Source organism: Poecilia reticulata, linkage group LG3 (genome assembly GCF_000633615.1).
Source record: "Poecilia reticulata strain Guanapo linkage group LG3, Guppy_female_1.0+MT, whole genome shotgun sequence".
Lineage (NCBI taxonomy): Eukaryota > Metazoa > Chordata > Actinopteri > Cyprinodontiformes > Poeciliidae > Poecilia > Poecilia reticulata.
The window spans coordinates 27,746,087-27,762,484 of NC_024333.1; the positions used below are offsets into that span (position 1 = coordinate 27,746,087).

The following is a 16,398-nucleotide window of genomic DNA, read 5'->3' on the forward strand; positions in this document are numbered from 1 at the left end:
AACTTTATTCATGAAACATGTCTTTATCAATACCAAGATGTGAAATTGGTCATTTTAAAATTGTGATTTTAATCTCCTTGTTCATCTGCCCATTTTATCAAGATTTGACATAAATACAGATTTTATAAAGGACACAATCAATTATTTGCCTTTTACATATAATTGCAACATTGTTTTTAAAAAGATTCAAAAGACTTGMAATTCAAAGTTTCATACTTGAGACATGACTTGGTCCCACTGCTGTAATAAAATAATCTTGAACATATTGAGCTAGACCTTAACCTGCTGCATGAATGTGACTTAAACATAGAGAGTATAATAACCATTTATTTGTTTTACTGTCTGCAGCCTTGCTGTTTGATTCTTTACAATATGCCACATGAAACCATATTGCATTAAATATGTCAAATATGTCCTGAACTACACATTTTGCTTGACAAACAAATTACAGGAACTAAGTTCACTCTGTGTCTCACAGGTAGGATCTCGTCTTCACAACCTTCTGCACACTGAGGCTCCAAATATATTTCATGACTGAAACTCTGCCTGTTAGTACCTCAGACCATGCATTATATATAACCCATTTCATGAACAGCAGGCAGTGGAAAGCTGTTCATTTTCAAAAAGCCATTTTCTTGTGTTTATATGGGTTTTTATTTTGTAAACGCGCACAAACCACTAAATTGGTCATTACTACATCATACTATACACTGATACAGATTACATATTCATTCCAAACAGAATGGCATTATAATCCAATGCATTTCCGCCATCTGTCATGATGTGTGTAGTTAAAGTGTGGACCCAAATGCAGCAGGCAAGAGACATAAGAGTTCTGTTGTAGATTTAATTWWAAAAAAAAACTTCAGGGAACAAAAATAAACCCAAACCAGAGGCATGAAGAAACCAAGAGGAAACTAGGGAGAAGGGATGAGGATTAGTSGTGTGGAGTAACTAGACAAACCATCAAGTAACAGTCTGTGATTTGACTAATTAGRGACATGATTATATATTCATCTAAAAGAAACTATGACTCTTGTGATTTTATAGACAAGAAATGTTACAAGAAATTCATAAGGAACACTCTGTTATGGACCAAWGGACTGTCTTTTCTTAGATGTATTGGAGAGACTTTAGGGAAGATTGAAATTTATAATCTTTCTGACCTAAGGTATTCTGTTTCTGAATTGGCTTTCCCCAWKTGGCCTTGGAAGGACTGCATATTTCCAATCTCCTTGAAGATATGTAAACACAACACTCTTCCCTCCYCACCCCGCTCCTAAGGACATCAATCCTCAATTAACAACACCTCTATTGATCTTTGCCTGGTGTGTCAGCGATATCATTTCATGGCACTTTCATGTCATGGCCTTCACTTGTGTCTTTGTTTTGCCTTTGTCTTTGTTTCTTTCCTTTGGTTTGTTGTTTTGTTTGTATTTCCTTTTAACTCATGTAAAGCACTTTGAATTCCCTTGTTGCTGAAAATATTCTATATAAATAAAATTACCTTACCTACCTTACAAAAAGTTAACATTAAATGTAACTGCAAGACTAGAATATTTTCTATCATTTTGATGATACATTTGCGTCAAACAGAAGATACCATTAATTGGTTTTACACCTTTAAAAAGATTTTCCAAAAACTTTTATTACAGATTTGGAYTTTTCAATTGTTTTTAGTAATTTGACTCTGTATTTCCTTTATGTCATTAAACATGTGACATTTTTATTATTTTTTACATTGTTAGGATTTTATGATTTGTTAATTGTTGTATTATGTGACTTGTTTCATTATTTTTGCGCAGAGCTCTTTGGTCGTGTTGCAGTTTAAAGTTCTCTAGAAATAAATCAGGAATAGTAAATCCAGAGCTGCAGAGTTTAGATGCTGCATGTTCATTTCTGATGTAAAATAAAGACAAAAACAGAATAAATAAATTACTTCTGTTGCTCCTCTTGATATGATTTAAAACTCATGTTTTTAGACTCAGTTCAGGGAAAATATCAACTGAATAAACTGAACCATGACTGTAAAGACAATCAGCCAGGAAATGTTTCTTTTTCATGCATTTATTGATTTATTTTTCCTTTTGAGGTGAAGAGAAACTCCATTAGGGAGGTGAATATCAGGTGAGAAAAAAACAAAGCAAGGAATTTAATCTAATTCTACAAACGTGGATCAAACTGATGAAGTAAAAATGATAAAATTACATGCAAGAGGAAATTTGAGCATTTTATTTAATGGGTGTTTGTGTTTTATTGAATACCAGTTGTGTATCTTATCCAGTCAAGGTATTTACACACATCTATGATAATAGGTGGTCTCTGACATGCATAGACTGGTCCACCAAAAGAAATCACACCATAAATCATGCCGTTGTGCACCGCTGCTCCACCATAGTCACCCTGTAAAAAAATGTAAATTGATATATTTATTTATGTTGTAACACAGAAAAGTCTTATTGCTGCAGAGAGATATTAAAGAAACAACTTACACGACATATATCCTTGTTTGGTTCTCCAGTATAGAATATATGCCCATACGTCTGATGGATTTGGGAAACAGCAACAACATTCATGTCGACACATTGAAGATGTGCTGGAATAGGAGTACCGGGGGGCACTGTAGAGAAACAAGAGAATCCTAAACATGTTCTTCACTCGACCTTCTCTGTAGAAACAGAAACAAAGATTTTATTCAATAACTTCAAWATTTCTCTCACATCGCTGATTATTGAGCCTGGTTGTCATTGCTCCCTYTCCTGCCAGTTGAACAACATCGCCTCTAACACACAATAWGAATAAAATGTAAAAATACAATGAAATAATGTAGAAAATTTCTATGAAGAACAATGAAAGAGCAGAAAATAAATCCATGAAGGACATAGTCCTCTGACACAGGAGTGTCCACCTCCAGTCCTCAGTGACGGTGTYCTGTGTCCTTTACATGTGTCTCTGGTCCAACACACTTGAGCTAAACGGGTTYTGGTTTTGCTGGTGGCCTGATTACCTTACTCAGGTGTGCTGAAGCAGAGGAGCAGGACTGGAGGACTGGAGACAGAAAACCTGAAGTCATGTTTTTGATCAGAGAAAGACTTACACTTTAAGACGATGCCTGCAGTCTGGTAGCTGAACAACTGGGACATTTGTTACTGGTGTATGAAGCTTCAGCAACATGATATCATGCTGGTGGTCGCCATGAGTATAAATCACAGGATCATGTCRGATTACCTGATTGTAATGTATAACCGTCCGTGGATGAACTTTTAACATTACTGCAAAAGTCCTGYAGAAAATGTTAGATTTTATTGAACAGACAGAAAACCTGATCATCTGCAGATAAAAGTATCTTCATTTCTCTTTCCTACCATCCTGGCTTCCAGCAGTGAGCTGCAGTCAGGATCCACTCAGGGTGGATCAGAGATCCTCCACAGCGGAGTTTTGCATCACCCATGCTGCTCTCCAGCCGAACATGATAAAGACGCTCAGTGTTTTCACAGTTTCGACCTCCAATGATTCTCTTCTGCAGAGAAACACCTGAGTTCACTGAAACACCTGAAAAAGAAAATGTAGGACTTTACTCAGAAATCAGGTGCAAACATRGYTGCTGGAACAGAAARAGGATARACAGTTAAAGATTAAAAAGCATCACAGATTATATACAAAGAAGTTTCAGTCTGAAACAGAATCAGAGGGAAGTTTGAGAGTCACAGAGAGCAGCAGCCTCCCTGGAACCAGAGGAAGTGTMTCCAGTGTCCCCAGTGTCTCCAGTGTTTCCGACTTACCCAGCAGCAGCAGCAGAACCTTCAGCAGAGCCWTTGCTGGTCCAGCTTCCTGTGAATGTTTGCAGTCCTGGAGCAGCTTTTAAACTCTGTTCACAACTTCCTGCTGGAAATAAAGACACCAATCACAGGACAGACACTGATCTGTCCAATCACAGGTCAGACACTGATCTGTGCTGTCATCTGCATACAGAGAAACTTTTACATATCATAATTCTAAAGAAACTTGTAAAAAGTTGTTATAATGACAAGATTATTTCACTAATAACTAAACATTTYCCCTTCTTATAACTGAAATAAACAACCAATTAAACAAGAACTTTTTCATCAATATTAAGGTATTGACTCAAAACAAGCAGCTCATATATTTTGATTCAAAGTTACTTGTAAATCAGTTTTGCTTTATCTCAAGTGAACTAAGAGATTTTAACTAGAAAGTAAACTAAAAATAATTTGTAATTTTCTGTTTTTAAGTGCACGAGCTTGCAGTGAGTTTTGCTCAAGAGAAACCTGTATTKTAAACTTGATTAAATAAAACTGATTTTTTGAAGAAAGGGCAACTCATCTTTGTTTTTAGGTTGATGGAAGGTATTTTTAAAAGAAAAAACTGTTTGGTTTCCAATCTACAAGAATTCACATCTGAAAGCAGAAAACGGTGTGTTTCTTTTATTTTGGAAAAGAACAATATAAGTGCTGTGTAGTGAAGAGCATTTGCATTTGTTGTCAATGCAAATTATAGCAAAACATTTAAACCAACAGAAATTCACACAATTAAATGAAAACATTTCTGAATTTTTAAAACATATTTAAAAGAAACCCGTGGTAAAATTTTAACTGTGTTAGGATCTRGGTTTTTTGGTTTTGTTTGTGGGTTTTTTTTCCTAGTGATGKGTCCGGGAACACCGATGCGTCGGCGCATGTCTCAAGCCCATACACCAAAACCCATGTCGGTGTGCGTATTGGTTTCTGCAAGTCATGTGACCAATGCAGGAACTGTTTCGAAATGACATTAACATGCCAAACTGTTTATAAGGAAGCGAATCTGTTAATCTGTCAAATGCATTTGCCAAATGAATTCTTGATCTTTTACAGCGTCAACTACAGAGCAGCTTCAAACAAAAGGTTTCCGCAGTAGTGTGAGTCCATTTTGATCTTATATTGGAAAATAAATTTGTTTTCATTTTTGTTGTTTCCTCTGGTTCTTGTCAGTTTCTACTTGATCTATCTGAATACAAATTCAGCTGAAATGGACTCTTAGTTTACTTTCATATTTTGTTCTGCAGATTAAGTGTCACATATGTTTGACTAAACTGTCTTATTTAAATAAATCCACCTTTTCAATGTTGAAGCATTATAAGGCCAGTCATGAGAATGAAGCCCCAGATACACCTAGATAAACTCAGATATGCAGCCATTCTACAAATTGCTCAGTTGCTTTWTATAAATTATTTAATATACAGTGACCCCTCGCTATAACGCGGTTCACCTTTTGTGGTCTCGCTGTTTCGCAGATTTTTTTGTGCAGTTTTTTTCCCCAGAGTGTTCTGCGTCCTGATTGACCGTATAATTGGTAAAAACAGTCTCCGCACTTCTCTACCTGAGCGCCAATAACGTTACGGTATTTAATACAGATTGACCATTCAGGAGATGGAAACTGAAACTTTGAATGCCAGCTGGAAATAAACTGTGGCCAGAGGCAGCAAAACCTGACCGGAGGCTCGTTTGACGAGATCCATTGCTCTGCCGTAGAAACAGCTGTGAGTCTCGCGGGGCAGGTTGGAGGACAAGCTGTAATGAAATGACTCCGGATCACATTAAGGCCCGATTGATGAACACGCACATCCGCTGATCTGAAAACAGGTTTTGTTATTTGGTTTCAATGTAGAGTATTTATTTATGCTGTGTAATAACTGTAAAAACTAAAAGGTAACTACTTCATGGATTTTGCCTATCACGAGTTATTTTCAGAACGCATCCCCTAAGAAAAGGGTTCGCTGTAAATGTAGTGTTTACTTCATTTTTTTCTACAGGAGAAGTTTTGTCAATAAATATATTTTAAATTTAACTGAAGATATGACATAATACAATATATAATATTCAATAAAATACAAAGACTTAAATCTTATTGTATAGAATAGGTCATCAAATCACTACGTTGCCTGTAGGAATTTTTAATGTTCAGCCGGTGTCAGTATTGAGTGACAGTATCGACAGAATCAACAGTTTTGCTATGTGTCGAAACGATACATGACGCCTCATCTACCCATCACTAGTTTTTCCTTTTGTTTGCAGTTTTCCCCATCAACCACTAGATGGAGCCATGGAGGTGGCCGACAGGAGGGTTGGATGGCTGACGCCATCTTTCACACCAGTGATCAATCATCTTGTTACCTGGAGCTTCAGAGAAGCAGAGGATTGTGATTATCAATCCGCTTGGTGGCGGTAAGGCCCGGCCAGGTTGTGAATGGTTGGAAGATGTCTGAGAGAAATAGGGTTGCCACCTTTCAGAAATCAAAATAAGGGACGTCCACCACTGCATGTCACCCTACTTTTATGGGGTGGGATGGCCACTGCAGATAAACAATATTTATGGCAGTGTTATTTGTTTTTAAAAAGTGATCCAGAGGGGGTGCTGTGATGGCGCAAAGCACAACCCACATATTGAGGTCTTAGTCATCGTGGTGGTGGTCACAGGCCGCATGTCTTCCCTCTCTCTCATTACCYGCTTTCCTGTCAAACTACTTCYAAATAAAGGCAACTATAGCCAACAAACCCTTGCAGAGCCCTGATCTAGCAGATGGAAATTATGGTCCTGTCTCAATACAGCAGCTAAAAGTGMAGCACGATAATTTTTAATTCATTGTTAAATTAAAATTGTGAAGGTTAAAAAAAATCCACCTCTGAATATTAATGTAACCCAAGTGAAATGTTGAGTTCCATTTTCTGGTTCGCTACTATTGCCCTCCAAAATCTATATAGTTTAGTTTGATTATATAATTCTCRCGAGATTTACTAAGCAGCCAATCATTGCTGAGCGTCTGAGTCACATGTACCACCATAGCTAATTTGCTGGGTATATTAGCTGGAGTGAAAAGCATGGAGGATTAGAACGAGTTTGGGAGAGCAGAGCTGCAGGTCGGTTGAGTGTAACATTCTGTTTTTCTTTAATCTTGTATGATGCTGATAAAATTGTACCAACTTTAGGAGTCTCCAGTTGTGAGCTGAGGGATAAGGGAAACAAAACCGATTGTATGCCTTATGAACTGCGGAATTGGTGAGTCATTTTATGAAGACTTAGCGTTCTCAATCCAGATGCTATACTGCGACTCTGAACAAACAAATTGGAGAACAATGAGATGCCTTAAATATTTATTAAAGTATTTGCCTAGCTTGATGTTTTTTATATTGTTTGTTTTTGTATGGAGCATAATTATTGACTTTTTATGAATAAGATTAATTTAGAAATGTATTTGGAAATGCATTGATTAGCAAAATGATCATTAGGATTATTCATATTGCAATGAGTGCTGATTGTATTTTTTTTGTGTGCACGCTGGAATGTTTTGATTATATTTGAGACTGGTCCTGCTTTATTGTACAGGACAGGTTCGATGGTAAGCTGAAGAATCAGGTTCAAGAGCCTAAAAGGATTTCACCTGTGGTGTGTTAAGATTTGGTTTCCCCACCAGACTGGTGGGAGACTTCCTGCAGCCCATGAACAAAACTGTTCTCACTCTGATCTGACTTTTGTTAGCGTATGAACTGCAAACCATGGAAAAGAACTGTTCCCACTCWGATCTGACTTTTGTCAGTATATGWACTGCAGCAAGCCATCTAAACAACTCACCTGATCCTGTTGAACCGCCCCAGTTCAGGGGGGGTGTATGAACTGAATAGTGTGGCTTGTTGCTGGAACTGTGGAGCTGATTTGTTTTCTTTTGATTTGTTAATTTAATATTTCTTTCTTTGTGTATTATTTCCTTTTTTTAATATGGCCATTTGAATATTTCTTTTTTTCCTTATTGTAATGTAAATAATTAATCACTGTGAATACAAGGCACTCACATCTGCAACTTCTAGTCTGTCTACTCCTTCCTGAGTTGTATCTAGACTTCTGAGAAACTAGTCCATTGACCTTGTTGGTCATGATCCATTTTTTATTTCGTAATATAGTATACTGTTTGCACAGATGCTACATTAACAAAATACATTTATTTAGCATAATTTATTCTATACCAAATCTAGATTTCCCCTGGGCAGCAGGTGTGTGTCCGACATTAATAACACATTAAATCACCACCGAATACTGAATTAATATGTCAACATTTATTAATAAAACAGAAAGCCCTCACAAATCTTTTTAAAGTAGGAACTATTTATGTATTTACTGTTAAGCTCTTAGTTTGATTTGTTCTTTAAATGGCCATTTATATGATTTTGGCTGATAATATACATTAAATAAGCAAATAGTTGATTATCTAATTATCAAACCATAACAGTCTACTAAAACCACAATAAGAAACTAAATCTGTCATAGCAAATTAAATACCTGAAAATACCCATATCAGCCTCAGGAGATGATTGAGAGACGAAGGACGCCCATGGTTTTAGCCGGGTCTTCAGTTCCTCTCCTGATCCATTCTATCTATCATGCAGACATAATGAACACTTTGCCAGGATGAACACATTTGTTTTAACTGACTGTTTTTGTCTTCACTAACATGTTCAGCCTGGGGTTTGAGTCTTCCCTCTTACGTCCCTATCTTTTTGAGAGGTTTTGGTTCTAAGRATGGTGGAGAATCGGGTTGAGGATGTTTTAAAAAGACACGGGTTGATAGCAGCTCACCGCGGCTGCGTAATGTCCGTCTCTAGGCAACCATAAGAGCGTCAGTCCATAGAGTTCTCGGGTTATTTTGCTCACACCATGACAATTTAGCTGACCTTAATATATTTTGTGTTTTATTTTGGTCATTKTTGAATTAGTCTTGATGTGTGATTAGCATGTCTATGGGACATTCAATCTGGAGAGACTCAGACAGAGAAAGAAAGGGATTAAAAAATTTAATGACAAACATTAAAGTCCTTTGGCGTTCAGGCCCCGGCCAAGGACGTCGAGCTGGGACTTCTATAAGCTCGATAAACATTCCTGGGTCTGCATCCTTTCAAGCTTATTTTTTCATGGGTTTGAGAAASAACCCAGTCTACGGAAGTGGGGTCCAGCGAAGGCAGAGAGCATTGCAGCGAAGCTGTAGCCTTCAGCTAGCTGCCTAGCCTCTACCTCGGCTTTATGTTGCTTAGCAGCCGTGACACAACATGATTTAAACAATGTTTATAGGTGAGAATGTAGATGTATAAATCTCACATTTCTGTTAGGTTCATCAGTGGATCACCTAATTGCAATATTGGTCCAACATTTTCGGAGATGTCACAAAACCATTCCTCAGAGAACTGGTAAMAAATGCGCCTTCTGAGTCAATATATAGTTCCACCAACTCTGAAATAAAAATATAAGACTTTCAGTTTACAGCGACATAAACTGTGTTTAACTCATTAACTTCTACAATCTTATGAACATTAAAACAGTTCTTAAATAAATATCCATGCTTTGGTTATCACTAAGCCCGGGGTGTCCAAAGTCGGTCCTCGGGGGCCGGCATCCTGCATGTTTTAGTTCTCTCCCTAGAGGTTGTAATAACCTCCTCAGCAAGTCAATGTTCTCCTTAGGCCTCTAAAGTGCCATCATTTGATGSAGGTGTGTCAAACCTGGGAGAGAACTAAAACATGCAGGATGAGGGCCRACTTTGGACACCCCTGCACTAAGCAAATCAATGAAAAAGGACTTCCAAAATCTAAAATTTAACCTGGCTGAAATAATGTGGAATTCTTGTATTAAAATGGTTTTAAAATGTGAACCATTAATGGTTTTCAAGAGTCCAAGTAGCACTTACTTTATTAGATGCAGATGAAGGCACTGTCCAACATGGAAAAAGAAAAGACAATACAGTTTATATCTTAAATAATATGGAAACAGAAAAATTTCAAAGAAAAGAAAAKGATGACAACTAACCTGAATGAGATGCTACTCAAAGTCCCTCAGGTTTTTGATGAGGGTGGAATCCTGAACGTTGACTGTCACTTTTTATTTTAAATGGTCTTTCCTGTCTTTTTGGATACCATCTTCCCATGACCAGCTTTTGTGCCCCTTTCTGGATTAATCCCAATGAAGCGACTAAAAAACAAAATCAAAAATGGGAAAATTCCTGAGAATATAAATAGTGTGGCATTCTGAATACAGCTGGTATAATATATAAATAAAGCTGTTTTAATTATGTAAAGAGAAAACATCACCGCCTTTGTCAAATGTTGCTTTAAAACCCTGTAATTGTAAAGAAATTTATGTCAAATACAGGTCTTGTCTCACTGTCGATTTTCAACAACCCTGAGGTGGTCTGCGAAGGCGGGATGCTGGATCTCCCATCCTGGAAAAGAGCAGGCATTCAGACCTTTGGGCAGGTACTGAATGATTGAGGATCAGTGGATATTAACAAAATTTTCAGTCATTTCAGGATTTCCAGAACACCTTACAAAAGAAACATTATTGTAAAAAATGTTTTTAAAAAATCCAGGCTGCTTTGCCTTTCCACTGCTCTTCAACAATCACAGTAGTTGAAATCAAATACATTTCAGTGTTAATCTACCCAACACTAGTGTATATTGCCAAAAATTAACACTATGAACGTGATAATGTAACACAGAACTGTGTAAAGTATATATTAACATAGAAATCTGAGTTTTGAAATACTACTGGTAGGATGTGGTGATGCAGGGGTTAAGCACAACCCCCATATAAAGGCTCTACTTTTCAATGCGGCTGTCRGTTTGCTTCCCAGTCTTCCTCTTTACTCATTACCCAAATTTTTGTCAATTTACTGCCAAATAAAACACACTAGAGCAATTAAAATCTTTTTTCCCCCAGTAACTATTGGCCATCAACAATCCCCAAATTCATTTTAAAATACACTAGATGCTACAAAAACCAGCTCCAGTTGCAGTATGTAATCACTTTTATTTTAAAACAGAAAAACACCACTGACAGCAATATACAACAAAGGTCATACATTCATGGTACTTTGCACTGAAGGTGAAGTGTGCTTTGAAAGTTCATTGGAAGTGGCAATGGATGGTCTTGTGATCACTGATGGTGAAGTGTCTTTGGTGCTGCTCTTGTTTTCGCCAACATGAAGGAGGAAGACTTCCAGCCTGGAAGGAAAAACAAGAAATATAGCAGAAACATTGGGATAATAAATAAATATTTTAAAAAGGTAGTGTGAGCAAAACTAATCAGACTCACCTCTGTGTGTCACAATCATATTCATTCAAATTACTCTGTCCACCTGATTTACAAGATAAAGCATAAAAAAGTCAGAAATAATTACTAAATCAGCTTATAGAAGATAATTTGGACAGAATTAAAAGTCGTGCCTACCTGTCTGAAGAAATGTGTTGAAGTCATCATAACAGGCTTCAGATATTACATTTATTACTGACACTCATCAAAATGTAACGTTTGTTACTGCTTTTCTCAATTGTAGATTATGTTGTTTTTTTTCTAACTATATTTTTGTGATTTTATGATATAAATATCTTTGAACAGCATTGTACCTGAAATGTGCTACACAAATAAACTTTATTGTCTGAAATGGAGCCAGCAAGTGGAAAATCTCTGACATCTGAGAATACTTTGAGCTGATCAGTGACAATAAAATTCTTCTTAAATAACATATAATTGACCCCTCCAACTCCCAATTTATCACCTTCTGGAAATTTCCACTATTTGTAGTCTGATCAGCAAAGATTTATCAGTCTTGCACAGCAAAAACATATTTAATGCAGTTGAAAGACTAAAATTCAGCATGTAGCCAAATATAAGGAATCAGAGCCAATTGGAAATCCAAGAAAAAGCCAATGTCCCAACAGTCGCTGCACTCCCAAGACACTAAAACAACAAATGTCTTTATTGTCAAATCCATCTATGACATAAAAGAAAACCAAACACATCCACTGATGTTCAACATATACCAGGATTAGATTGGCTACAAATCATTTTAATAATTAAAACATATGGCAATTAAATATGGGTTTATTGATTCTTCTTAACATGAGTTTGATGAAAACTTGGTGCATTTAGCAGTTTTTGGAAGTATGATCCTACTGAGTGCCAAGACTGTTACAGTTTCACCAGCAGATGTCACTAGTGAACAATGAATGAAGCATCAAGTAATGAAAATTTTTGCAAAGGTTTGGAAAGCTTCAATGCTTCATTTGCCCATCACTACTACCTGCAGCAGCGTTGGACAGCGTCTACCTAGGCTAGTGAATAGCAGCCATCTAAGCAGCATGGCTGGCTGATGTACAGCTGGTCATGTGACCCTAAAACCACACGATAATTGACACATTGAATAGTGTTTGGTTTATTTTTGWGCTAAAGAAATGAAGGAAAACAGAATTTTATTTTAAAATAAATCTTTAAATAAAAGTGAATGTAACAAAAAYGGAAACAGTTATCCTGGTTTCAGTTCTTGAGAACTAAATCAGGAATAGTAACTCCAGAGCTGCAGAGTTTAGATGCTGCATATTCATTTCTGATATAAAGACAAAAACTGAATAAATAAATTACTTCTGGTGTTCCTCTTCATGTGATTTAAAACTCTTGTTTTTAGACTCAGTTCAGGGAAAATATCAACAGAAAAAACTGAACCATGAATGTAAAGACAATCAGTCAAAATGTTTCTTTTTCATGCATTTATTGATTTATTTTTAATTTCTGAGGTGAAGAGAAAGCTCCATTAGGGAGGTGAAGATCAGATGAGAAAAAAAACAAAACGATTAATTTATTCTAATTCTAMAAACATGGGGCTCAAACTGATGAAGATACAATTATAAAATTATATGCGAGAGGAAATGTGATGAGAACATTTTTATTACATGGTAGTTTGTGTTTTATTGAATCCCAGTTATGTATTTTATAAAGTCCAGGTATTTACACACATCCATGATCATAGGTGGTCTCTGACATGCGTAGTCTGGTTGACCAAAAGAAATTACACCATAAATCTTGCCGTTGTGCACCGCTGCTCCACCAGCGTCACCCTGTAGAAAAATTTAAATCAGTACATTTATTTATGTTGTAACACTGAAAAGTCTTAAAATCRTTGCAGAGATATTGAAAAAACAAGCTTACAAGACATATATCCTTGTTTGGTGCTTGAGCATAGAATACATGCCAATATGTCTGATGGATTTGRGAAACCTGAACAACATTCATGTCGACACACTGAAGATGTGCTGGAATACGAGCAAAACCGGTGGGCACTGTAGAGAAACGAGAATCATAAACATGTTCTTCACTCAACCTTCTCTGTAGAAACAGAAGCAAATATTTTATGCTCRTAACTTCAATATTTCTCTCACTTTGCCGATTATTGGTGCTGATTGTCGTTCCTCCCTCTCCTGCCAGCTGAACAACATCACCTCTAAAACACAATAGGAAGAAAATATAAAAATACAAGATAGCAATGTAGAAAATTAATTGTTATGAAGAACAATGAAAGAACAGAAAATGAATCCATGAAGGACTTCATCCACTGACAGTGTCCACCTCCAGTCCTCAGTGACGGTGTCCTGTGTCTTTTATGTGTGTCTCTGCTCAACACACCTGAGCTAAATCTGTTCTGGTTCTGCTGGTGGCTKGATTACCTGACTCAGGTGTGCTGAAGCAGAGGCAGCAGGACAGAAAACCTGAAGTCATATTATGATCACAGAAAGACTTACACTTTAAGACGATATCTGCAGTCTGGTAGCTGAGGAAATGGGATATCCGATACTGGTGTCTGAAGYTTCAACAACATGATGTTATGCTGCTGGCCARAGTGAGTATAAATCACAGGTCTGCTTCGGATTACTTGAATCTGCTGCCCAGYAGTCCGTGGATGAACTTTTAACTTTGCTACTTTAGTCCTGCAGAAAAGTTTAGATTATGAGGAACATACAGAAAACTTGATCATCTGCAGAAAAATCTGTCTTCATGTCTCTTTCCTACCATCCTGGCATCCAGCAGTGAGCTGCAGTCAGGATCCACTGAGGGTGAATCAGAGATCCTCCACAGCGGATTTTTGCTTCTTCCTTCCTGCTCTCCAGCCGAACGTGATAAAGACGCTCTTTGTCATCACAGTTTCGACCTCCAATGATTCTCTTCTGCAGAGAAACACCTGAGTTCACGGAAACACCTGAAGAAAAAGGAGRAATTTACTCAGAAATCAGGTGCAAAAATGGTTGCCGGAACAGAAAGAGGATAAACAGATTGAAAAGCATCACAGTTTATATACAAATTAGTTTCAGTATGAAACAGAATCAGAGGGAAGTTTGAGAGTCACAGAGAGCAGCAGCCTCCCTGGAACCAGTGGAAGTGTCTCCAGTGTGTCCAGTGTTTCCGACTCACCCAGCCCCAGCAGCAGCAGAACCTTCAGCAGAGCCATTGCTGGTCCAGCTTCCTGTGAATATCTACAGTCCTGCAGCAGCTTTTAAATTCTGTTCACATCTTCCTGCTGGAAAGAAAAAAAACAATCACAGCACAGACACTGATCTGCCCAATCACAGGACAGACACGGATCTGTCCAATCACAGGACATACACTGATCTGCAATGTCATCTGCATACAGAGGAATTTTAACATCTCATTGTTGTAAAGAAACTTGAAAAAAGTTTATTTCTCTAATAACTAAACATTTCCCAAAACAAGCAGCTTCTCTATTTTGCTGCCAGGTTACTTGCAAGTTATTTTTATCTTGTCTTAAGTGAACTGAGAGATTTGAACTAGAAAATGAACTTAAAATAATTGGTTGATGTTTTTATAAAAGAAAAACATTTTGGATTCCAATCTACAAGAATTCATATCTGCCTTTGCTCCAGAAAGTAGAATAATTTTGTTTATTGATGAGTTCTGAAAATGACCCACTTTAGAAACAGAAAAGGGTTTGCTTCTTTTATTTTGAGACAGATAAATTTTACAGTGCTGGGTGGTGAAGAGCATTTGCATTTGTTGTAAATGCAAATTACAACAAAAATTTAAACTCACAGAAATTCACACAATTACATRYAAAATATTCTGATTTTTAAAACACATTTAAAAGAAAACTGTGGGATAATATTAACGGATGTGACTTTTTATTAAAGACACAGACCTCTTTCATCATSCAGGATTCTTTGCTTTTACAGTTTTTCTTGAGTGATTTTATACATTTGTGAATACAAGAGGCTGAACAGCAGTACTAAGGTTCAAAGTGACACATTTTATTAGCAAAAGGCTCAAACTGTGCCACAACATTTAAAATAATTAGAGACATGATTATATATTCATCTGCTAATCRAAGAAAATAAAGCATCTGTTTTATGTAGCTAAAAGTTAGTTTGGTTAAAAGTCGTGCTTTTTTACTAACAAAGTTCAAGTTAAGGAAAAACATCAATACAATAATAGAAAAAAGCCCTGATGTTACATTGTGAAAAACAAAAAGACTAATGTAACTAAAATGTCCTTCGTAAAAGAAACTATGAATCTTGTGATTTTATAGACAAGAAATRTTACAAGAAATTCATAAGGAACACTCTGTTATGGACAAAAGGACTCTGTCTTTTCTCTGTTTTATCTGCTTACATGCACACAGGTACAGGCTGCACATCTTTGAATACAAAGGGCTCGGCACTAGTGTTGAAGTACCCGAGATCGGTCTTGGTCTCGACCGGTCTAAAAACCATTTTTTAATGGTCTCGGTCTTGTCTAGGACAGCGCTGAGGACTCGACATTTTATTTAGAGACCTGTCGAGACCGCAACTGTAAAAATATCACTGAACGTACAGCATACTATCCAGTTTATTTAACATCTTTGTTTTTGGTGGATGCAAAACGCACTGATTAAAATCTAAGCAATTACATGTTTCTGTCACTCCTCCTACTCTTCCCCACCTTTCACTCGCACACAGCGCTCCAAGACATGCACAGTGGTTTTCTCTGAGCGGCAGAATATGTCTGTCTAATCGTCAGTAATAGAATAGCGCTGCATAAATCATAAGAAATTCGATGGCCATAGCTAACTCCGCAGCGCTTCGCTTTCACAAACAGTGGGGACAACGTCTAACTTTTTTCGTCACTTAGAAAAGTAGCTCAAAGAAAGGTAAGCTCCATTGACATGATGCTAGCAAAGCTATCTGTATAGAGACACATAAGCATTTGTAATGAAAAAAAGTCACTCACTGCTGAATTATTGTGCGGAGGTGTTGACTGACTTGTCGCATATATGGGATAATGCTGTGTCCAAAAGTCTGCAATATAGTGATGTGACATTCAGAAACAGTTTGATTCTTCTGCATGGCTCTTTACTTATTAGATAGAACTGGATTGTCATTGAGAGCCGTTGTTCTATTGGATTACCATATGCTGTCAGAATAACATACATTCAGTGAGTACCATGCCTGCATGCACATTAAGAAGTCCGACCATTAGAGGAGTTGTCAGTTCACCATACACAACAAGTTATGATGAAAGTAAGTCATTGAATTGTTTTTA

At 37.0% G+C, this 16,398-nt stretch overlaps 2 protein-coding genes across 3 annotated transcripts; both read right to left on the bottom strand.

Moving 5' to 3' along the window:
• Positions 1-2,209: 2,209 nt before the first annotated feature.
• Positions 2,210-8,629, bottom strand: LOC103462831 (kallikrein-12-like). Of its 2 annotated transcripts, none has more exons than XM_017303918.1 (7): positions 8,329-8,629; positions 3,783-3,882; positions 3,366-3,552; positions 3,098-3,283; positions 2,721-2,782; positions 2,493-2,620; positions 2,210-2,403 (listed from the first exon to the last, which is right to left on the bottom strand). In XM_017303918.1, the coding sequence occupies exons 3-7, from the start codon at positions 3,449-3,451 to the stop codon at positions 2,254-2,256; spliced, it is 612 nt and encodes a 203-aa protein (XP_017159407.1). In that variant the 5' UTR covers positions 3,452-3,552; positions 3,783-3,882; positions 8,329-8,629; the 3' UTR covers positions 2,210-2,253. The 2 variants fall into 2 exon arrangements, with proteins under 2 accessions (XP_017159407.1, XP_017159405.1); XM_017303916.1 differs by having other exon boundaries at positions 3,783-3,885.
• Positions 8,630-12,566: 3,937 nt separating this feature from the next.
• On the bottom strand, positions 12,567-14,386 carry LOC103462796 (kallikrein-11-like). The gene is made up of 6 exons (XM_008405793.1): positions 14,278-14,386; positions 13,879-14,065; positions 13,611-13,796; positions 13,251-13,312; positions 13,021-13,151; positions 12,567-12,929 (listed from the first exon to the last, which is right to left on the bottom strand). The coding sequence occupies exons 1-6, from the start codon at positions 14,312-14,314 to the stop codon at positions 12,780-12,782; spliced, it is 753 nt and encodes a 250-aa protein (XP_008404015.1). The 5' UTR covers positions 14,315-14,386; the 3' UTR covers positions 12,567-12,779.
• Positions 14,387-16,398: the final 2,012 nt, after the last annotated feature.